The sequence below is a fragment of the Bos mutus genome, chromosome 7, assembly GCF_027580195.1.
Source record: "Bos mutus isolate GX-2022 chromosome 7, NWIPB_WYAK_1.1, whole genome shotgun sequence".
NCBI classification, from domain to species: domain Eukaryota; kingdom Metazoa; phylum Chordata; class Mammalia; order Artiodactyla; family Bovidae; genus Bos; species Bos mutus.
This window is the reverse complement of record NC_091623.1, coordinates 102613747-102637634: the sequence shown is the minus strand read 5'-3', so window position 1 is coordinate 102637634 and position 23888 is coordinate 102613747. Positions and strand designations below refer to the sequence as shown.

General features: G+C 51.0%; 1 protein-coding gene across 1 annotated transcript; it reads left to right on the top strand.

The window, feature by feature from the left end:
• The first annotated feature begins 308 nt into the window (after positions 1 to 308).
• SPARC (secreted protein acidic and cysteine rich) lies at positions 309 to 23386 on the top strand. Its single transcript, XM_005898217.3, has 10 exons — positions 309 to 455; positions 11624 to 11693; positions 12556 to 12618; positions 13222 to 13309; positions 14685 to 14806; positions 16582 to 16702; positions 18417 to 18550; positions 19553 to 19701; positions 21558 to 21706; positions 22176 to 23386. The coding sequence occupies exons 2-10, from the start codon at positions 11637 to 11639 to the stop codon at positions 22202 to 22204; spliced, it is 912 nt and encodes a 303-aa protein (XP_005898279.3). The 5' UTR covers positions 309 to 455; positions 11624 to 11636; the 3' UTR covers positions 22205 to 23386.
• Positions 23387 to 23888: the final 502 nt, after the last annotated feature.

The window sequence follows — 23888 nt, the reverse complement described above, 5'->3', positions numbered from 1 at the left end:
TCCAGACACTTGGGCCTCGATATTCCCCTTGGGAACCCTGGGTGGGTGATCCCTTGTCCCCTCTAGGCCTCAGTTCCCCTCTGAATGAGGAAGGGACTGTTCTAGATGATTCCCCCAGCCTTTCCAGTCCCAGCGCTCTGCTCGGTCAGTCTGTCTAGGCAAGAGCTCCAGAACCCATGTGGCGGGCGGGGTTGGGAGGCGGGTCAGGACAGCCCACCGCGAGGAGAGGAGGAAAGGCTTGGAAGACAGAGACAGCTTTGGCTGTGGGGAGAAGGGGAGGGGAGGGGAGGGGAAGGAGGAGACACAGGAGGAGGAGGGACCACGGGGTGGAGGGGGAGACAGACCCAGCCCAGAGCTCTGAGTGGTTTCCTGTTGCCAGGCTCTAAGCCCCTCACATTCCTGCAGACCTCCAGACTGCCCGGAGCTTGCCTGCTGCCTGCCTGCCTGCCACTGAGGTATGTCCGACCCCTGCCCTGCCTGTCCCTCTTCTAGGCCTGCACCGCCTGCACCCTGGCCCACTCCTCACTTTGTGTACAAGGAAAAGAAGCTGTGTTGGGAGGTCTCTGGGCGAGGGACTCCATCCTTGCTCTCCTGAAGGGCAAGGGACACAGACTTGCTGCCTGTTAACTCCTCAGGTGAAACTGAGATCATGTGGTCTCCCCTTCGGATTTGCAGAAAGTAATCCGACTGTCTCTGAGAGAGTATTTTCTCCCTGTCCCTCTCTGCGCCTGTCTCTCGGGTTTCAGACGCTGCCTTTACAAGTGGGGGCCACCTCTTCCTTTCCTGGGAATATGATCTGGGCACAGCTGCAAGAGGGATGGGCCACCAGAGTCTGCCCTGCTTCCCATTCCAGGAGGAGAAACTTTCTAAACTTGGTTCTTGCACTCTGTTTTCCTAAAGGGACTTGGCCTGGGTGATAAACTGATCTTTGGAGGGATAAGAGGGGGTCTTCACCTTTCATCAGCACCTCTGTGAAGGCTCCTGTTGCCCTGGAATTTCTCCCCTCTCAACCTCCACCCTCTCCAACACACACCCACACACACACACACACACCAATTCCGGTGCCATTCAGCCTGAAATAGCACTGTCAGACAATCAGCCCGGGGTTAGGCATTGTTCTCATCCCGGGCTCCCCAGGGTGTAAACGCAGGAAACTCAGCAGTAGTAGCCCTCCGTGTGTCTAGATTTGAAGACCCCTGATATCCGATAGGGTCCAGAGAGGCGCAGGGTCCGATGGGAGACTGGGTGTGGTGGTGGTGTGCTGCAAAGAGTGGGAGGGAGAAGACAAGATGGAGAGGGTTTCAGGGCGACCTTCTCACACCTTTGCCATGAGAAGTTCAAACTCTAGGCTGCTGTTAGGTCTTCAGGTAAAGCCCTTCCTACCTATGGCTTCACTGGCTGGTTCATGAGCAGGCTTCCTGAGTCCCTAAGAGCACCAAGTGGAAAGGGGGGCCTTGGGGAAGGCATGTCTTCCAGGAAGCCCAGTCCACCCAAAAAGAAACAGAGGGGCACATGTTTTCCTCCAGAAAATGCTATTCTATGCAGAACACAAAGAGAAAGGGTTTTCTCTGCGGTTGAATTTCTGTGCACCCCAAGTGCTGAGAGAGGATGAGAAGCACATCTGAAGTAGGGGGACAGACTGAAGACATACATTTTACATGTGATCTTAGGTAAATGTCTCCCCTGGACTTAGTCTCCCTGTCTGTAAAGTAAGAGGAATGGACTCAATGATGTTTGGGATGCCCGACGTCTTCTGAACTTTCCAATGAAGGTCTCTTAAAGCAGAATTCATGGACTAGCCTTTGGCTAGTTTTTGAGAAATTGCAAGCCCCTTAAAATTGTATATACAGTTGTGTGTGTGTGAGAGAGAGATAGACACAGACAGAAATAGAGACAGAGTTAGTGGCAATATCCAAGAGGGTGTTCACAGCCTTCAGTCTTAAAAATATTCTCAAATGGACGCCTGCCCCTCCAAGTAGTCAGAGGGCATGATGTGGGAGATGGAGAGGGTGGGGACTGGAAGTGAAGGTGTATTTGCAGGAAGATGAAAAGCTTTGAAATGGGAGTGGTTGGGGGGAAGAGAGAGTTAACTTGCAGCCATCAGCTGCCACATCGACAAAGCCGGGAGCTGGAGTTGAGGGAGGGAGGGGGAGGGAAGGGAGGGTGCCTGGAGAAGGAATCAACTTTTGAAACTTTCTCCAAGTCCCACCCACCAAAAGGCTCTTCTTTGCTATGACTCACTCTAGGAGGAATGCGAGTTGCCACGGTAACCTTTTTTTCAGGGTCTCTGCCTGCTGGCTGGGAGGGGACACTAGAAACAGAATATCAGGCTCTGTAGGTCTGAATGTCCCCCACTCCACTCCATCCCAAGAGGGCAAATTATAGGTCCTGCCCTCCCAATCTCCCAATCTCCCGGGACCCCAGGGCAGCTGTGGGGCTATAAGATGCTTCCTGCTTCCTGGGATAGGCTACTTGAAGACCCAAGTTTTAAAACCACCTCTACCTCAAAGGTGCCATTTGACCTTGAACTAATGGCTTCTTCTTTCTGAGCCCCAGGTTCAAGGGGAACCAGGTCCTCCTTGGTTCAAAAAGTGATAACACCACCACCTCAAAGGGATACTATGTGGACAAAACGGGGATGATACACAGAGAAGCGCCTGCTACACTGTGGCCCTCTCACCTAATGAGATGGGTTTTTAGAATGGATGAATTGATGGCATCCAAAGACTTGGTGACATCATTCCCGGCTTTTTTGTTCGGCAGCTTCATCATCTTAGGGTTTGGATACAACTTCCCTTTACTAAAAGTGGTGACACGCACATGTAAGCAAAATAAATATTGTCCAAATTCTTTTGATTTGGGCACCTTCATATTTCCCAAGAGTGTTGCACCCTCCAGTGTCCAAGGCAAAGGCAGAGGTGGAACCTAACTCACAGTGACATTTGGAAAGACACTTCCCATCTCCAGACTCAGTTCCCTAATCTGTTAAATGGGGAATCTAACCTAGGGTCTCCAGGTGCCCTTTCAGCTCTGAAGTCCTGTGAACCCAACTGCCAGGTGCTGCTTTCATTAGAAAGAATAGTCGGCCCCCTGGCTGCCCCCTTTAACAGCTCCTGGCCCCCTAGTTGAAAAGGAAACAAGAGAGGAGGGGCTAGGGGAACTTGGATTGCATAATAGTCGTGCTAAAATCTTTATCCATCTGTAGAGACTTGTCAACCAATTGTGTGGCTGGGGTTTGCTATTCACAAGAGCAGTTTTCCTTGCTAAAAAAATAAGCTATAAATAGAAAAGGATGGTGGAGGAAAGAGCTGAGGATGTGAGGTAAACAGGAAAATATTTGATTTTTGACGTTATTTAGACAGGTATGTGTGCAGGGATAAACAGGGACAGACACAAACCCACGAGGATGCCAAGTATATAAACATTGATTTCACCGACAGGCACCCACTGGCACAGCTGAAAATAAATGTTTCAATACATGAGCAGACACAGGGGGTCATGTACTCATGGCTCTCTCTGAGGAATACCTTGACTCACAGGCAAGTCTCGGATGTCCATCTGATGCATATGAAAACTCTGACCCTCACCTATATGGGCTGAAACCCACAGATGCTGAGTCAGGTAGACACGCAGCATCACATACAAAGCTTCACACAGTGGTCACTGGTCACTGGTCAGTGACTGGTCACTCAAGGTCACTGGTCACTTATGCAAATACACAATTGCCATTTGTAGCCACACACAGACATGCACAGCCAGACCTAACTACAGGTCATGGCGGAGGGATAGACGCCTGAGTGTTAGTTGCTCAGTCACGTCTGACTCTTTGCGACCTCATGGACTGTATGTCAACCAACAGGCTCCTCTGTCCATGGGATTCTCCCAGCTAGAATACTGGATGGGGTTGCCATTTCCTTCTCCAGGGGATCTTCCCAACCCATAAATTGAACCCCAGTCTCCTGCACTGCCTGCAGATTCTTTACCATCTGAGCACCTGTTGTATATTATAGACAGAAATTGAGACTCAGGAAGGGAGAATAACTCAAAGTCACGCAGCAAACATGTCTGAGCCAAATTTTCAGACATCTGGAAACATCCAGATGTTCATTTTGGCTTTTTTTGTTGGTTTCCTTTGAGCAGTTTGGTACTCTCCTGACACTCCTCCCTGTAGTCAACAAGCCCCATGGATAACAAGTGATAAGAGCTACCTCTATTCCTCCTTTGCTGGCTTGCCATGACCTGACACAGCCCACATGGCTTTGTCATTAGGGCAACAGGAGGTGGCTAAGAGGTGACTGCAACCAGTGACTTGACAGAATTATTTAGGAAAACAGTCTCCTTCTTATCCAGGAGATGTCTAGACAGGACATTAACTCTGCACTCACTTGTCCAGTTATAGACCTTGATGTCTGTAGGCAAAGTAGAAATGGAGATACCAACTCTCACTCTAGCTGGGTTGTTTCAGAAATGTGGTATTAACCCATTTCATATGAGGATCTTTCGGAGAAGGCAATGGCACCCCACTCCGGTACTCTTGCCTGGAAAATCCCACGGACGGAGGAGCCTGATGGGCTGCAGTCCATGGGGTTGCTAAGAGTCGGACACGACTGAGTGACTTCCCTTTCACTTTTCACTTTCATGCATTGGAGAAGGAAATGGCAATCCACTCCAGTGTTCTTGCCTGGAGAATCCCAGGGACGGGGGAGCCTGGTGGGCTGCCGTCTATGGGGTCGCACAGAGTCGGACATGACTGCAGCACCCTTTATGTTATTATGTTTTATTATGAGGATCTTTCTGGCCCCTTATGTGTTAGTTATGGCCATAGGATCCTAGACTAATCAAATGGAAAAATAAACAATTTCCCAAACGTCCTGATATTTCTGAATATCTGGAAGTTCAGTCCAGATACCAGCTTGCCACGTATGACCTCAAGTGAATTATTTTCCCTCTCTGATCCTCAGTCTTCCTATCTCTAAAATCAGAAGCATGGCAAAGAGGTGTTGCTTGGCATGATACCACCAATCCATTGGTAGCAACTGCCAAAAGAACTGTGTCCAGGATTTGAGTCCAACGAGGAGAAGGGGACGACAGAGGATAAGATGGCTGGATGGCATCACCATCTTGATGGACATGAGTTTGAGTGAACTCCACGAGTTGGTGATGGACAGGGAGGCCTGGCGTGCTTCGATTCATGGGGTTGCAGAGAGTCGGACGCGACTGAGCGACTGAACTGAACTGGACTTTAGGGGGAAAGGTCATATGATTGATTAGTAATGTCTGCCACATGCACAGGAGGGGCAGGTGGAGCCACATGTGCCATGGATTTGCTTGCTATGTTTAGGATGTGACAGCCTGGACACTTTGATGTTATTTCTCATCCCTTCCATTTGTGGTCACCCAGATGCACCAGTGGTCGCTAGGGGGAGCCAACGGGGAGAGCCTAAAGCTCCACCCTGGGGCTTCTAACCACAGCAAAACGTGGCATCTTAGATGTGTTTATGGAACATCTGTCAGACTGATACCAGTCTCATGCTCTGGGGCTATTTCCGAGTTGCCTCTGAACCTCTTCAAACCTGTGCTTAAGCACCCTAAAACAGGGGTCCTCAACTTCCAGGACCTAATGCCTGATGATCTGAGGTGGAGCTGATGTAATAATAATAGCAATGGGGTCGCACAGAGTCGGACATGACTGAAGCGACTTAGCAGCAGCAGCACAATGAATAGAATGTGCTTTAATCACATGCTCCACTCCGCCCTGGTCTGTGGAAAAATTGTCTTCCATGAAACTGGTCCCTGGTGCCAAAAAGGTTGGGGACTGCTGCCCTAAATGTTTCCCTTAGCTTCTTCCCTTCCAGCAAGAATTGTTAGAAGTGGAAGCAGGGAGTCAAGGCCCAAGCTGGGAAAGGCGGTCCTCTGATAGGCTTCTGACTCAGCTGACTTGGAACGTCAGGGCTGAAAGGAACCTTAGGGACTGTGGCCTCAGGGTCTTCAAACTCTTCTCATGAAAGAACTTAGAGGTTCTCCAAGGCATCTCAGGGAGTGTCCCAGTGCCAGCTCCCATCTCAACAATGTTTTTTTTTTTTTAATTTCAAGCTGATTCATTGAATAGATAATAGTGCATTCATATGTACAAGAAAAGTAAACGGCTCTTAGTTATTTCAAACTTGGACTTCCGCAGAAGACTTCATTGAGAGAAAGGCTCCCTGGCTTGTATGACTCTGAACACCACTGATCTAAAACAACCTCTGCGTTGTGCAGAGGAGTGGCACTAGGTGAAGCCAAGGAGCAGAGGAGCCTATCCTAATTTGAAGGGTGGGCTGGGGGCAGCACTGCCAAGACTCAATCCCAGGGATCCTGACTTCCACATCACCTCTGAGTGGCTGTGTGTGCTCCCTGGGGTGTGAGTGCCCACGTGGCCACATTGGCCACAGTGGCACCTCTCTGGACTGTCTCAGGCCTCCTTCTGAGTCCTGGCATTCTGGTGGGCCTGGCTCACTCACGAGTTCCTTTATTAGCCTCTAGACTTGTTTTCCTCTCTTTGGGCTTGTTTACCAGGAACATGTGTTTTGGGAACCCTTGTTAGTAAGCCAAATGGTGGAAGCAAGATGCCTGCTTTGCGTCAGCAGCCCAACTGAGAGGGCAGCCTGGGGCCTGGCTTCCTCACTGTGCCTGTGGAGGCTGGGCTGGAGTGCCCGAGACCAAAAGGAGCAATGCCTACTTTGTTCCAGCCCAGCACCTGTTCCCCCTGGGCCATGAACAAAGAGCTAGGATTCTTGTCCTGGATTTTCAAGGGGAATGGAGATTCTGGGATCTTTGTTTTTTAAGATACTCTTCTGATGCTTATCTCTTGTAATCACCCATGAGTCTTTCAAGGTAAGTATGTTATTTTCATTTTAAAGATGGAGAAATAAACTGAGGCCCAGAGAGGGAAAATCACTTTCTGAAAGTCACACAACTGCTATATGGCAGAACCAGGGTTTGAACCTATATATTCTGTCTCCAGAGCCCCTGGGCTTACCTCTCTGCCATAATGCCTCTATAAAAGTTGATAACCACTCTGTCTAATATGGGCTTCCCTGGTGGCTCAGATAGTAAAGAATCCACTGGCAATGAAGGAGACCTGAGTTTGACCCCTGGGTTTGGAAGATCCCCTGAAGAAGGGAAAGGCAACCTACTCCAGTGTTCTTGCCTGGAGAATCCCATGGACAGAGGAGCCTGGTGGGCTATAGTCCACAGGATTGCAAAGAGTTGGGCATGACTGAGGGACTAAGCAAGCTCTGTCTTAATATGGTAGCCACTACCCACATGTGGTTACGTAGAATTTAAGTTAATTAAAATGAAATACAAGGAAAACTTCAGCCCTTCATTTGCACTAGCAACATTTCAAGTGTTCAATAACCACCGGTGGCCACTAGCCATCACATTACACAATGCAGATATAGAATATTTTCATCATCTTAGAAAGTTCTGTTAGACTGCATTGCTTCATAAACTCTTCTACTCAAATCAGATTTGATGACTGTAACCCAGATTCTGTGCTTCATGTCCTCAGGGGTCTATGATTCCAAGATCCAAAGTCTAAAATTTAATGATTCCAAGATTTTTCCCTAGTTCTGTCCTTCAGCAACCCTTCAGTGTCCAGAGAAAGCCCACAGGAGGCCCTTTATGTTTCAAGGGAGATGAACTTGGGTGGGGTGGGGGGGGGTGGAGGCTGTATTTTTCCATCCCCAGACTCTTTCTAAAGGAGGAGAGGTGACCTCAGCTTCGGGTCCTGCTGGCAGCCAGAGACGGGTTTTCAGCCGTCTCCAGAGCAAATAAAGGCAAAAGGAAAGGACTGGATGTTCGGAACAAGAGGCAGGGGCAGTGGCGGGGTGGGAGTGAGCTAAGTCTGCATCTGATGACCGCTGGGCCAAGGGAAACACACCTCCTGCTCCCCCGCCCACCTCCCCCCCCCCAGTCTCATTTCCTCCAGGGTACCTTGGGCCAGTTCACAGCCCAACTGGGCCCCATCAGGTGAGCACCTAGCGGAGGAACTGCTGCCAAGGGAAACAGCAGGTGAGGCAGAGGGCAGGCCAGAGGTGGAGGGGGGCAGCCTTGGTCTTCATTCAGCCCTGCCACCCTCTCCCTGGGGCTCTGGGCAGGTTTTTTCCCCTCTGGGCCTCAGCCCTCTCTTCTGTACTATAAGGTAGAAAGACATGCCTTCAGCCCCCAGTGGGATGCCAGATTATGAAAACATTCTTAAAAGGATAAACACAGGCATCATTACAAACTAAAGAGATACAGAGTTTTTATTTAATACTGCTCATTTATACAAAGGTGTTTATATTTTCACCAGATGGGCATGCCAGGCCTAGGTTTGATTGGCAAAGGATGTGTGCACAGCTGATCATTTCTGGATGCTGGGGTTTGGCCCTGTGTTCTGACCTTGCTAGGGTTACTGATGCACGCCCTGACCTTTGCAGGATGGGCACCTGGCCTCTTTGACCAGTGGTGGTTAGAGAACCTCAGACAGGAAGCTCATGGGTATGCAGGGAGTATGGTCATACATTCGAGAACCGTCCAATGCTGCCCTTCCCTCCCATCAAACAATCTGGATGAAGAGGATGTTGGGATGAGGGAAAACTTGGCAAACCCCCAAATTAGGGAAACACCTCCTCCTCCAAGACTGTGTGTCCTTTTCTTAACATCCCACTCTTCTCCCCGATCCCCACCCCAGTCTCAAAGAAAACCTCTATGAGGCACAACCCAAGTCCATGAGGAGGAGTTTTGTCAACTTGGAAGGGGCCTGAATGTTGTCTGACTTCCTCCCTCTCCATCTCAGACCGCTCATCGGAACAACGGGACTCACAGCCCTCCCATGCCGTGGTGCCAGTGTGTGAGGCCTTTAGAAATTTTAATGCACCGTGAGATCTAGAATGACTTTTCTCTTCTGGCTGCAGCACCAAGGATGGGGGTGGCAGAAAGAGTCAGTGTGCCACTGGGAAAGAGCAAGGCTGGTGAGGTAGGACAGACAGAAGAGCCAACCCACATATCTTTCCCTGGTCACAGAGGAGGAGCAGTTCCTCTGCTCGGATGAAGGACACAAACCCTGGAGACGCTAGTCTTCCTGGCTCTCCAACCTGAAGCTTATTGCATTTCCAGCCCTAGCTGGGCTGCTTCTCTAACAGTATGACTTGTCTGTCATTGGAGCCCAGACAAGGTGACTTTTTTTATTCCTGTTATGAGTCTCTGACCCTTCAACTTCTAACGATCTCAGACAAGCCTTTCATTCATGCTTTCTCTCCTGTTCCTTTCATCCAAAGCCACATGCAGGCATTGTTTTGCTTTTGTCTCCAAGCGGGGAAGCAAGAAAGGAGATTTTTCTACCTCTAGGCCTGAGAGAAGTGGAGGAGGGAAGACAACATACAACTCTGTGTCGGGGGGAAGGGGTGAGGAACATTTCCAAAACCTCCTGGAAAGGGAAGACTGCATTCAGATTGGAGTTGGGGACACCGTGAAGCAAAGCCAAGCCCCCAGGTTGATTTCTTTAAATTTCTGTTGGTTTTATTTCTTATACATGCCATGGAATACTGAGGTTTAGTGTCTATTTCAACCCCAATAGAGGACCATTATGAAGTCTTCCCTTCTGGTGCCTCTTTCTGCTACGCAAATACCATAATTTAAGTGAAGATGGGGATAATGGAGGGGATGATGTTTGTCAAGACCAGCATGTGCTTGGGACAGTTAAAGGGCATCTCAAGGGCTCAGGCTACCACCTCAAAGCTCAGCTAGTCGAACCCTCTCAAGTAATAGAAGAGGAAAACCATGGTCTAGAGAGGATGAAGGATTGAACCAATATACCAAGTTAATATTGAGACAGAACCAGAATCCTTGGGATTTAGCTCCAAGCTAAGTGTTTCTTCCATGATGTCATGGTACCTCCCACCGAGGTGCTTGGTCAGTTGAGAAATCTTGGAAGGAGCCAGGGACAAATGGGGGAAGACATGGCCACTGCCCACATTGACTAAAAGCTGCTTAGGAGCAGGGGAGCATGCTTGCTCTGTGTGGCATAGATGGATGATCACAGCAGACCAGGAGAAGCTTGAAGGGAGGCAAGCTGAACAGTAGAAGGAAGGACTTTCTAAAGCCATTTGGAAATGGAAGTTCATTGAGTTAGGACAAGAAACAAAACATCCCCACCACAGTTCCTTGGTTAGGGACAGCATTCTGGCAGCAAATCATCAGAGATTCTGCTCCAAGATGCCCTCCAGTCATTAGATTGTTAGAGTCGAGAGCTCAGCATCAAGAGGAAGGTTTCAGCAGTGACCTGGGTGGGAGAATTTTCTAGAGAACTTTCTAGATCTCAGTTAACATCTTTTAGCTGTGAAGGGGAAACAGAAGGTAACACAAAACATATGCAAGCATTTGGGTAGTTTCCACACAGAATCCAGAGAAGTGCCATCCCTCCTGGGCAGAATGGAGGAAAGTATGCCATAAGTCTCCACTGGCTATACTTGAAAACTATCGTTCTTTGTTTTAGAATGTAGGCCTCACTGTCTCAAATTGGCAAGGGGTTGCTGCCTATTAAATTCTCTTATTAAAGAGGGGTAGGGAGAAGGATCGGAGAAGGCAATGGCACCCCACTCCAGTACTCTTGCCTGGAAAATCCATGGACGGAAGAGCCGGGTAGGCTGTAGTCCATGGGGTCGCTAAGAATCGGACACGACTGAGCGACTTCGCTTTCACTTTTCCCTTTCATGCATTGGAGAAGGAAATGGCAACCCATTCCAGTGTTCTTGCCTGGAGAATCCCAGGGACGGGGAAGCCTGGTGGGCTGCCGTCTATGGGGTCACACAGAGTCGGACGACTGAAGCAACTTAGCAGCAGCAGCAGCAGCAGGGAGAAGGATTGGAGGAGGAAATGGCAACCAACTCCAGTATTCTTGCCTGGAGAATCCCAGGGATTGGGGAGCCTGGTGGGCTGCGGTCTACGGGGTCGCACAGAGTCGGACACGACTAAAATGATGCAGCAGCAGCAGCAGCAGCAGGGAGAAGGAGGTCAGGGGAAAGACAGGAGAGGAGGAAGAGGAGGGGAAGAGTCTGGGGTATAGGAAGAAAAGAATCCTAGAACATCAGCGATTGAAGGGCCCTTGAACAAGATCCGGTTCAACATTGCCCAGACTTGATTAATTAACCAGTTGTCTTTGTCCAATCACTGTTTAAAAATTTAAATAAATGTACTGAGGAAAGAGACAAGATCCCTACCGTAAATGGAAAAACCTGCGTACTTTTGTCATAAATAGAAGGAAACTGTTAAACTAGATACAAAGGAGACAACAACTGTACTAAATTCCAGCTGGATGTCATTTCCTGCGGAGGCTCTGAGCCAGAGGCCTGCCCTCTGTTCAAAAGGGTGAGAGAAGAGTGTTAGATGTTAAAGACTCGTTAGCACCAAACTGAGACTTTCTCATACCATCAGGATTAAAAGAGAACCAAGTAGAAGCAACTTTCTCCCTGTCTTTCACTATCGTTTACCATGGATCATCTAAAATTATTTTGCATGTCACAGGAATTCAGTGTCAGGAGGAACTCTCCGTCGAGAAACCTCGCCCTCACTGAATTATTCATCTCTCTTCTCCCAACAGGGTTCCCAGCACCATGAGGGCCTGGATCTTCTTTCTCCTTTGCCTGGCCGGGAGGGCCTTGGCAGCCCCTGTGAGTACCTGAAAGTCACATCTTCTTGGTCTTACCTCCCACCACCAGCGCAGGGGCATTGAATCTACCAGCCCTGGATGTTCAGAGGGGACAAGCACTTCCCCTTCTTGAGTTGTCTTTTTTTTTTTTTTTTAAGATTTTTTTCCCTTAAACTAATAAGCTCAAAATAAAAACTGAATGAGGATCATTGGGAGGAGATTCCAGGGAAGAGAGATTTCCATGTAATGTGAAGATGTACTTGTTTAGCGACCAGAGCTTCCCCAGAAAGCGACTAGGATTGTTTTAGAAGGAAGTGAGCTCTTTATCATATGAAGACTTCCAGAAGAGAAGGGGATGCTAATGGGAGTGATGGGAAAACAAGCCCCAGCCAGCCAGGCACCTCAAAGTCATGTGCTATCTTGCTTCTTCTCACTCCAAATTGACTCCAAGAAGGAATTGCCAAATAATGATGATGATGATAGTATCACACTTGTGGGGAAGATACTGACATCTGTTAAAATTCAGGGTTCATCCCCTATGGGTCTCAGTGTTCCCATCTGAAGGGAGTTGGTCTGCATCAGACCAGTTGGTCTCCTATCATTATGGGAGTCTAAGCTGCGGAAATGCTTTTTGGGTTTTGATAGACACTCCAGATATAACTATACAAAGCGCGGTGCTCCGGAGCCCCACAGGGCCTGCGTGTTTGGCTTCTCCTGTGCCCGAGTTGTCTACCCACGGCAGGTCCTGAGGCACAGCCTCGGGGGATCTCCCATGAGCCTCTCTCCCAGCTCTCCAGCTTCAGTGGTCCAGGCTGAGGCATGTTAGTGGTGGGAAGCTGGCCCGGGCCCCAACCTCTCTGAACCCCATTTTCACCTCCCAACAGCAACAGGAAGCCTTGCCTGATGAGACAGAAGTGGTGGAAGAAACCGTGGCCGAGGTGGCCGAGGTAGGTGGTGGGGGCCCCAGACTCGTCTCTGCCAACATCCGCTCACTGGGGAATCCAGACGGGGGCTGTCGGAGCAGGCCATTGTTCCCCTTCCCACATGCATGCACAGCACAGATGTAAATCCTGTAGATCCCCCAATGATGACACACGCCCGAGTGCTCCCCAGACTCTCCCTGCAACCTCATAGGTGGGAGCTATGATTCGAAATTTGTTTTTTACTGTTTGAATTGTGTGACATTTTTTTCTCAGATGGTCATCCAGAGTCTCCCCAAATATCAACTGATGAAAGGGAGACTACCCTGGTGCAGCTGGAAGGGGAGGGAGCTTGGCACCCCCTCTTGCCCTGACACCCCTGGTGGCCTCTAGGGCATCTCCATAGAGTTCTGGGCCCTTGAGGTACAGCGAGTCCATAGATTCAGTCTCAATTCTGGACCTGGCACTTGTGCCTCCTGGGATCTGAACCCAGCACCCATTTCAGCATGTCTATCCCCATCCCCTGTGGGTACCCAAGGCTTCGGGCAAGTCCCCTCCAGCCTTTGCCCCTTTCCTCCAGGTCTGGGGGTGGGGTGGGGCATTTGACTCACTCTTCTCCCTCCACCCCAGGTACCCGTGGGAGCCAACCCCGTCCAGGTGGAAGTAGGAGAATTCGATGATGGTGCTGAGGAAACCGAGGAGGAGGTGGTGGCCGAGAGTAGGTCCCTTCTCCTTATCTTGTTACACCAAGCCTTTGCCCTCTGCCGCCCAGGCCTGGGGTGTGGGCCAAGCCTGTGTGAGGTTCCTTCCCAAGGAAACGCAGGGTGGGGTCCTCCCTGTGGGAGGGGCTGTGAAGGACAAACTGCCTTGACTGAAAGGTTGGGAGTGTTTTCTGGAATCTGGAAAGATCTATTTATAGCCAGGCTGTGAGTGCCAGGAAGGGAAGTCTCAAGCTGGAAGTGGCCTTGTACCCTTGCAGCACTTTAATCTAGTTCCAGAGTTGGGTGTCAGGTTCCTACTGAGATTGCCAGTCCCATCCGGTCACTTGATGGCCCCAGACGCTTTCACACTTATAAGCTTATTTAATTTTCACATGGCCATGAGGAAATAAGCCTGGAAGCCTGACACAACTCCTATAAGGCTGTGAGAACCATGACCTGGGGCTTCTGGCTCCCGCCCACAGTCCAGCATCCCTAACCCACAGAATGGAGACTCACCGCACTCTAGGGGCTAAAGTCCCAACTCTGGAGGTGGACCAACCAAGGTCTGCCTCCAAACTTTCTGCAATGTCCTCTGACAGCCCTCAAACCTTCTCTGAGCACAGCTTGCTCATGTCTTCTGTGGGGAAGGGTGAAGACAGTGGACCCTTGCCCCAGGGTTGTCGAGGGACTACGAGATGAAAGTAGAGGCACCCTTGCCCAGGACCTGGCAGGTCAGGCATCTAACAGAGGAAGACTACGACACCGTAGTCAAGCACCAGGAGGAAAGGCTAGATGAGCTCTCATCCTCAGGGCCTGAGTATCCACTGGAGCAGAAGGGCATCTACTGAGTCCTGTTCCTTCCCCTCCATGTCCCTTATCCGGTGTTTACGAGACACAGGCAGACTCTATTGTTCAGTCTGGTCCTGGGGCTCTGTTCCCTTTTCCGCTACGGACACTCAGGTCTGTTTTGCTGGGCTGCATAGCTTCCTGGCTCCGTGACAACAGCTGACTTTCCAAGTCATCCTAGAAAGTCTATTCTAGAAGTCCAAAATACCTCACTGTCACTGATCCATGAACAGCCGAGAACACAGTGGTTGCTTCTATCCTCGGGGGAGCCATATGGCACCCAGTGCTCCTGGGTCCCAGACTGAATCCCCAGCCCCCGCAGGTATGCCTGGCCCTGACCTCAGACCAAATATCTAGTCTCCAGACAGAGCCAACTGCTCCCCGACAAGCTGATTTCAGCAGAAGAGAAGGGAGGGTGCAGGGCTGCCCAAAGGTTGAGTTGGGGGCCAACGCTGAGGACTTCTGTCCAAGGATCCATGTGGGTTGGGTCGCGATGGATGTGCTAGCCCGGGTGAGGCTAACCATGTTGCCCTCGTGCTGTACCAGACCCCTGCCAGAACCACCACTGCAAACACGGCAAGGTGTGCGAACTGGACGAGAACAACACCCCCATGTGTGTGTGCCAGGACCCCACCAGCTGCCCTGCCCCCATCGGCGAGTTTGAGAAGGTGAGGCCCAAGGGACAGGGCGGGGGGTGAGGACTGCGGCCCTCAGGGCGTCTGCCCAGAACACTGCCAGCCTGGGGGATCCCACAGGGCAGCTCCAGGCTCAGAAGTCCCCTCAGTAGGTCTAGTCACAGCAAGAGACCCAGCCAGAGAGGGTCTCTGTCTGGGATGCTCCAGCAGTCACTGGAGAGTGACTGTCACTGGACTCTCCAGCAACGGGCAAGAATTTACTCAGCACCACCAGCTTCCAGCCCTACTGAGACTCAGAAAGGAACACACACGAGGGACTTTCTCATGTGGGAGAATCTTGGCAAAGCATCAGGTCCAAACATGTGGGTTCTGGGTCACAGCAAAGGTTGACATCAAGTGTGAGATCTTAGCTATGTTCCTGATCCTCTCCAAGTTTTCTCACCCCTAAAGATGGGTCAGAAATAGACTTTATCTCATAGAGCTATTGCAGGGATTTGTCAGATAATGCCTGGTACTTAGTAAGTACCCAATATGTACTATTTAAAAAAACTTTCAAAGCTGTCCATTCAGTCTCCAATAGGACTCATCTGTCCATCCATCCATCCAAGTAAATATTTATTGAGCACTCATGCATATCAACCATTTTGCTAGTGGTCACCTAGCTCAGGGCCACAAATTGAGTTCCAGGATCATTCCCACAACCTCCACCTGATCTCTCCATCTTCAACCTCTCCCCAGTACAACTTACCCTTTGAGGTCCAAATTTTAGCATCTTCGTCAGCTCTTCCCTCCTCCTCACCCCTTCACCACCTATCACACTGGTCACCAGTGCCCATCAGTAATCCCTCTGCAGTGATATGTAAGCAGTAAGTATGTGCAGGGTGTTCAAGACAAGGCTTCTCTCCTCCTGACACAACTCCTTCCTGTCACTGCCCTTGTTCAGCCCACAGCATCTCTGCTCCGCCATCCTCATGCGCAGAGATTCGCAAGAAGGACCAACATAACTCACCACATCTTTGCACTCACTGCTAATAGTTAAGGATATGTAGCTGGATGAAAAGGGAATTGGAAAAAGGCTGAATGTGGAGGGATCCATGCACAGTCTTGCTTATTCTCCCCCTGCCATGAAGGGTCTCTTTCCCCGGCTACAAAGATGAACTGCAGCCTCATGCGAGCAAGGCTTCTGCCCAACGAAGCCCATTACAGACTCAGCACCCACTGTTTAGTTGAAGCCTGGCCACGCAGGCATCCCATGCCTGGCATATACCCAAATGCCAGACTCCGAGCAGGAAAAGAGATGTTCAGCATGAACCATACTGTCTGTATGAGCAACCCAGGCAAATTGAGACACTGCATCATTTGTGGACAGTTTTCTAACAGTGCAGACAACTGTTCACCAGCCTCGCTCCCAGACACCAGCCAAGGGCCAACATCGCTTGAAGGCCTTTCTAAGGATAACAATCCCAGGCCTGCTGTATTAATTCTTCTGCGTACTCTACCTTTCCCTCATCCTCACCTTCAATTCATCTTTTCTGTATCTCCCAGGTTTGCTTTCCCATATCTCAGCCCTGACTCTGTCATTCTGCTGCTCAGAGACCAGCAGCGGCTCTCAGCATGGGCTGAACATTGACTTAGGAGCCTAAAGAGTGGCTCCTTGCCAGGGCCCCACCCCTAACTCACTGTGTGGACCCTGGGCTAATCACGTTCCTTGCCTGGCCCTCAGTGTCCCCATCTCTGAAATGGGCATGGATGGCAGTACTGGCGAAGGGCTTTGGGAATGAGCGCGAGGCGCTCTGCTTTGCCGACAGGTGTGCAGCAACGACAACAAGACCTTCGACTCTTCCTGCCACTTCTTTGCCACCAAGTGCACACTGGAGGGCACCAAGAAGGGCCACAAACTCCACCTGGACTACATCGGGCCTTGCAAATGTGAGTCTCTCCTCGGGCCCTGCCAAGCCTCCCATCTCGGGGAGGAGGCACCAACCTGGCACTGATGCTGGCTCTGCCACCTCTGTGCTGTGTGATCTTGGGCACCTCTCTTCCCCTGTCTGAGCGTCAGGGATCCCAGTTATAAAATGAGATGATTGTTTATGAGCTGGTATCTATACTCAGGACCCCTCCAGGGAAGGACTGAGCAGTGGAGGGAACACAGGATCAGGGCGGATTTCTGGAGCCTCTCACTGGCATCTGAGACAGCTCACTTCTTTTCTGTAATGACGAGGAAGTTCTTCTATAGGTATAACCACAATCTTTCCTGCTTCAAAGTTATGCAGCAAAAATGATGTTCTTCCTGGGCCTAATACTTGATTTGAGTGCTTTAAAATCAAGGCAATCCTGTCAGTTCCCTTTAGGCCCTGTTACTCAATATTGTCATATCCTAGGCCCTTTTACTCTGCTACATTCCCATCTGCCTGCGTAAAACATATGATTAAGCACCTGCTTCTAGAAACCTGGGAGCCAGGTGCTGGGGGCAGGGATGCCAGGTTTGCCTGGCCTCTGGGGAGTGATCCCAGGTGCAGACTCAGCTGGCCCAGGCTCCTGCTCTGGCCAGGCTCCAGCGTGTCTGCCTCCCTGTCATCCGAGACAGGCAAGGCCCCCTCTGCTCCCCTCCAAGACAACATCCGCATGGTGTGTCTGGTACATTCTGGCACCAGATGACACCGGGGAGGGCCACTCCCCTGTCTCAGGTGTGCAGAGTGCAGAAAGGTGGAGGAGGGGGAACCAGGTTCTCCTGTGGTCAGCACCGCTCTTCTAGTTACAGGACCCTGGATGTGAAAAGAGACGGCTCAGGCCTGGGGAAGGAGGGCAGGGGAGGAATCCTTGGGCAGTGAGACTGACGCTTGTGCCAGTGGCTCTTCTGTTCTCTGGGGCGTATCGCTTGCTCCGACTCCTAGCATTTCCCTCTCAGATGTTCTCTTCCACTCCCCAGCTGCTGGTGAAGAAGGTCATGGTCCTAACCACAGAGGGGACTTTCCACAGGCCCAAGGATTGGGGAACGATGGACCCCTAGGCCCCCTGGCACCCACATGCCCTGGTGCTGAATGAGGCTCTGATAATGTGGCCTTAAGCAAGCCCTTTCTCTCCACACTGATCTCTAATAATTCCATGAGGGTGGACTTAGATGAAATCTCCAGGACCGACATTATGTCACCTTGAGTTCCAAAGACCAGGATGAAATCCTATCACTAAGAATGTTCTGGCGATTAAGCATACCTGAACCCCCACCCCGGCTAAGCTGGGCCTCTGAGTGAATGCTGTTCCTCAGTCTCCCAGCTTCAAACACCTCTCAAGGGTCAACATCATCATGGTGGGTCCTGGCCTCTGTTTTCAGGGCCCAACACCCAGAAAAGCAGGAGTCTCTGGAGCAAACCATTTCCCTCCCCAGATCAGATCAAAGTCAAGGGAACAGGGGATGTGCCTTTGTACTTGTCCATTTGCAGAGTGTTCTCCCCACCCCCCCAATCTCCTTTGTTCAAAAGGTATGAAGAAACTGCAGCCCAGAGAGGCTGAGCCCGGTGCCAAGGCCACAGACTGAAGCAGTAGCAGGAGAAGGGCGGGGGTGGGGAGAGCAACGTGGCCAGCACATTGGCCCTCGGGCAGGGAGTCAGGGTCTGTGCTGACCACCTCTGTGTGTTGATCCTAGACATCCCCCCCTGCCTGGACTCCGAGCTGACTGAATTCCCCTTGCGCATGCGGGACTGGCTCAAGAACGTCCTGGTCACGCTGTACGAGAGGGACGAGGACAACAACCTCCTGACCGAGAAGCAGAAGCTGCGAGTAAGGGTCTTTTTTCATTCTATCTCAGGGCACTTGGTCAACCCTGAGCTGGCCCTGACTTCGGGCCCCAGGCTGGCTGAGATCCCCAGTCCCATTCCCAGATCGAGGCCCCCAAATGTAAGCCCACATCCCTGCTCCAACGAGCACCTCTGTCCCAGGCTCCTCTGTGCGGCCTTTGAAAGCTCCTAGAACACATTCAGGGGCTTCCCAGGTGGCGTAGTGGTAAAGAACCCACCTGCCAATGCAGGAGACATAAGAGACATGGGTTCAATCCCTGGACTGGGAAGATCCCCTGGAGGAAGAAGGCATAGCAACCCACTCCAGTATTCTTGCCTGGAGAATCCCACGAACAGAGGAGCCTGGCGAGCTATATACTCCACTGGGTCAAAAAGAGTCGAACATGACTGAAGTGACTTAGCATGCAGGCAGAGCACATTCACAACCTAAAGGCTCTGAGGAGTCCTGTAATGAAAGGACCTGCTCACTTTGTTTAGCTCCATGTTAAGTACGAGACATAAACAATTCTATTCCTTTTTCCTTCTGAGTCTGTGGACTTTAAGGGACATATCAAGCACTAGGAGTACTGATAAAATACAGCTCCCTGGGCCCCACCTCAGGCACAATGAACCAGTGTCTCTGTGAAGGAAGGCCCGGGAAGCTGCATTTTGACACACTCCCCAGTCATTCTGATTGAGATGGCCCCATGCCTCCACTTCTGTGGATGAGATAATGCTGGTACTCATCTAACCACCTCCTTCCCTCATTTGGTCTTTTTTTTCCTGGCCACTCTGCTCAGCATGTGGGATCTTAGGTCCCTGACAGGGATCAAACCTGTGCCCCTGCAGTGGAAGCACAGTCTTAACCCCTGGACCACCTTCCCTCATTCCGAACCCTGACTTTGGCTGGTCTCTGCCTACTCTGGCCTCCTGTCGGGGGAAGGGACCTTGACTGGCCCCGACAACCTCCTGGACCCTTTGTCACACAGCATCTCTGCTCCCACAGGTGAAAAAGATCCACGAGAATGAGAAGCGCCTGGAGGCTGGCGACCATCCCGTGGAACTGCTGGCCCGGGACTTCGAGAAGAACTACAACATGTACATCTTCCCTGTGCACTGGCAGTTCGGGCAGCTGGATCAGCACCCCATTGACGGGTAAGACCCCAGAACCTCACGATCACGGAGGGGAGCTGCCTCTAGCTTGGCCCTGGAGTGGGCAGTCGCTGGTCAGGGCTGCTAGGTGCACTAGATGTGGTCAGAAGACTTCTCGGTGGCCTCTGCTGCTCCCAGCCCTGGAGGCCCATAGCCTGCCTAAGGGCTGCGACAAGAGAGGATAGGTGTAGGAGAAAGGATGTAGAAAGGATTTAGTGCCATGAGACACTCCCTCCTTACTGCCTAAGAGGCAGAAGCCATCAGAACTGAAAACCCCTCCTTAACCCCGTGAGTGCCAGTCTTGGGTATCCATTTAGCAAGGTAGAAGGAGCTGGGAAGGAGCGCCAGACTCCGTGGGCTGGCAAGGCTGAGGTGGGGCAGCAAGGCCCTGAGACCCGGCCCCAATGGGGCAAACTGGCTCTGGAAGTTCTTAAGACCATCAGAGTGCCCATCCCGTCTCCATGGCAAGGCTTTGGTTTGATCACTCCTGCCCCATGTTGAAATGAGTTAGGAAGTGCTGTGTAAACGCCCTGTGGGATAGGCCAGGAGTTGGTCAGCCAACCAACATTTATTGAGTGTCTATTACATGTCGAGCACAATTCCAGGCAGGGGATTTAACTGTAGTGAGAACTACCACGTAGGCCCTTGCCCCCATGGAGCTCACCCTCTGGGTGGTGGTCTGTTTCTCACAATGGAAGGAAAAAGTAAGGAATGTGCCCGGAAGTTGCAGGTGGTGGCTGATGGTCTGCAGCTGAGCAGGACCGGCCCCTCTCGTCCTGCCTTCCCTTGCTGTGTGCTCCTGGAGCAGCTCAAAAGGAGGGCTGCTCTGCTTGCACAGGATGCCCAGGGCTGCACCCCTCTGGGAGGCTCAACCCTCCCTCCTGGTCCAGCCTACCCTGTGGGTGATCCTGGGGGGCTGGGGTCTCCTGAGTGCTGGGAAACTGCCTGTAGCTTCTCTCCCAGGCTCTTTCCATGGCTGGGATCCATCTGAGTCATACCGTGAAGGGGAGGGGAGAAGTAGGAACATCTGGACTCAGGCTGAGCAAGGAAGGGGCCTGGAGGGAGGCTTCCAGATGGGGCTGCAAGGACCCTGCATCTGGGAAAGCAGCCTGGGTCAGAGTCTCCGTCCTTCCCCTCTCCTTGTCCCAGAGCTGCCCCGTGAACTTGCCTGAGTCCCTGCCCCTCCCTGGGGCTCGATTTCCTCACTGATATACAAAGAAGGGGGAGGAGCTTCAGTTCAACCAATCCCTTCCACGAGTTGGGCCAGATAGGAGGGCCTGGGGCTCCTTGGGCAAGAGTGTTTTGAGGACAACTAATGGAGGGCTCTGGGGAACAAGGGAAAAAAATCCTACATGTGCTCTGGAGTCCAGGCCAGCTGGGAGGACAGGAACAGGAGATGGGGAGAGAAACCAGAAGGCCTCCCTCTCACAAGGGACACAGTACATAAAAGATAAAGTTCTATTCACCCTCTGCCTGCCAATTCCAGTCCCTTCCCACGCTCCCTCCCCAGAAGTCGGCACCCTCTTCCTTTTATTTTTCCAGCCACACATCTTATGGGATCATAGTTTCCTGACCAGGGATCAAACTGGGCCCTTAGCAGTGAAAGTGCAGAGTCTTTCAGACCTCAGACCTGGAAGGGCCCTTTAGACATTATGATCAACTCCTCCCCCTTTGATGGAGGAGGAAACTGATGGTCAGAGTAGGGCAGTGCTGTATGCTCAGAACCACAGCAGGTCAGTGGCAGAGCCTGTGGAACATCCTCTCCTTCAGCCCCAAGGGGCAGGCTCCCTCCCTCTGTCTCCCCAAGCAGGGCTGTGGGGCTCGCTCAGCCTCAGCCTCTCCCCACCTCACCCCTGCAGGTACCTGTCTCACACCGAGCTGGCCCCACTGCGCGCCCCCCTTATCCCCATGGAACACTGCACCACCCGCTTTTTCGAGACCTGTGACCTGGACAACGACAAGTACATCGCCCTGGACGAGTGGGCCGGCTGCTTCGGCATCAAGGAGAGTGAGTGTTTGAGCAAAGGATCCACTGTCCGAGAGGACAAAGACTCCCTCTTTGCTGCTGTCTGTGTGTCTGTCCTTCCTGTCCGTCTCTTCTCTGTGCCTGGTTAACTCCTGTCTGCTCTCCCTGCCTGGGTGGGCCTCGCTCTTTCAGGTGACTTCCTGGTCCTTCTCTATCCATCCGTTGTCTCTCTCTCCCTTTTCAAGCATCAGTACTCACTCTGTGTCTAGCACTGCTTTGGGAACTGACAGGCACCTACAGGAAACAGCACGTGTAATTTGGCAGCACAAGTGACAAGGACCAGCCAGGGACAGGGGAGACCAAAGTTCTCAGTCACAGACTCCCTTGGTGACTTTGGACTGGTTACCTGGCCCCCGGCCCCCGGGATGGGCGGGATCCGCCAACTCCTTGGGAAGCATTTCCTCATTGACCCCGGCCCCCAAGTCTAATTCTGCTCCTTCTTGCCTTGCAGAGGACATCGACAAGGACCTCGTGATCTAAAGCCATGCCTCCTCCTGCAGAACCAGATTCTCTCTCTTTGACCTTCCCCCTCCTGTTTTCCCCAATGTTTAAAATGTTTGGATGGTTTGTTGTTCTGCCTGGGGTCAAGGTGCTAATATAGACTTAAACGAATACATTAACGGTGCTAAACACAGACATTTTAACCCAAGTCACGACATTCTTAGCTGTAACTCAGCTCTCACGGCCTCTAGCTCACCCATGAATGGTCCCGTTTTCCTCTTGCCGCGTGCACCTCCGCCCATTGTCTTGGTGGCACATGGGTGGAACACTTGATCTGCTCGAGTCTGCCTTCAACACACATTGCATCTTCAGATTTTCTACTTTTCTGTGCGAAACTAATATTCACCAAGTCAGACTTTGTGTTAATTTTATATCAGGGTATTGGCTGCCAGGGGGTCATCCCTAAGTGGCCTGAAGATGGACAAAGGGAAGTAACAGGCACGTGATGTTGGCAAGGATGCTTCTAGGGCTAGAGGATCAGTGGTGGGAGAGAGCTGCAGAATCCACCAGCCAGAACTGCAGATAACGAATCTTATGGTCAGGGGCTGTGACTGAGAGAAGGAAACTGAGGCTGTGTTCTGAAAGTACATAAACTCTCACATATACCCAGTTCTTCACCATCTCCCCTCCTCACTTTGCAGTGCCATTTCTTTTTGCATTAGGCAATTTGCTCAGACTTTCCAGAACCATGGCCCATCCGTTCTCTGGAATCCCCCACACCTCTGAGAGGTGGATCACCACGTCCTGCAGGGCTGCTCCCCTCCAAACTACCTTTAGGAGATGCAGGACAGGGAGGCTGTTTCAGCCAGAAAGACCAAAATCAAGAGCGAGGAGCAGAACATGGTAAAACAGAAAAAGGGCAGGTGGCAAATTGGTTTTCTTTTGGGTTTTCTGTTTTCTTTTTTCACATCTGGATGGCTGTCACCAGAGATCTTTCAGTCGCTAGCATGTTCCTCCTCTTCTCCCCTCCCCACTTTTTCTTTCTATTAATCAAAAGAAATTTCAAAATCAATGGGATGGTCGGATCTCACAGGCTGAGAACTCGTTCACCTCCAAGCATTTCATGAAAAAGCTGCTTCTTATTAATCATGCAAACTCTTGCCACGGTGTGAAGAGTTTGACAAATCTTTCAAAATAAAAAGTACTGATTTAGAAACTGCCTCCCTGAGTGACGTTGCATGTGTTCTAGTGACCTCATTTCCCTGACATGGAGCTTTGTGGACGTAACATGTCCACACGTGAATACACAGAGGCAAAGCCTCGCAAATGCATTATTACCCTTTTGTACACACAAGCTTACTTATACACGGGAATGTATGGTGCCTATAAGCATGGATTTAGCTTTTAATTTTATGACCTGGGGGCTGACCTTTTTCATGATTGCATTTCATTATCAGAGCACCGGGCTAAGCAACCAGGGAAAGCACCAATGAAAGCAATGCCTTCACTAAGCATTCACTCATTCATTCACCCATCCATCAAGAAATGTTTATGATGTACTTACTATGGACTGATCCCATTCCAGGTACTACAGACACAGCTATGGCAAAGCAGATAAAGCGTTTGTTCTTCTGGAACTTACAGTCTAACGAGGAATGGGTTTTAAAAATGCCCAACTAAATACAAATGATAATATGTGATAGGAGCACTGAAGGGCTCCCCT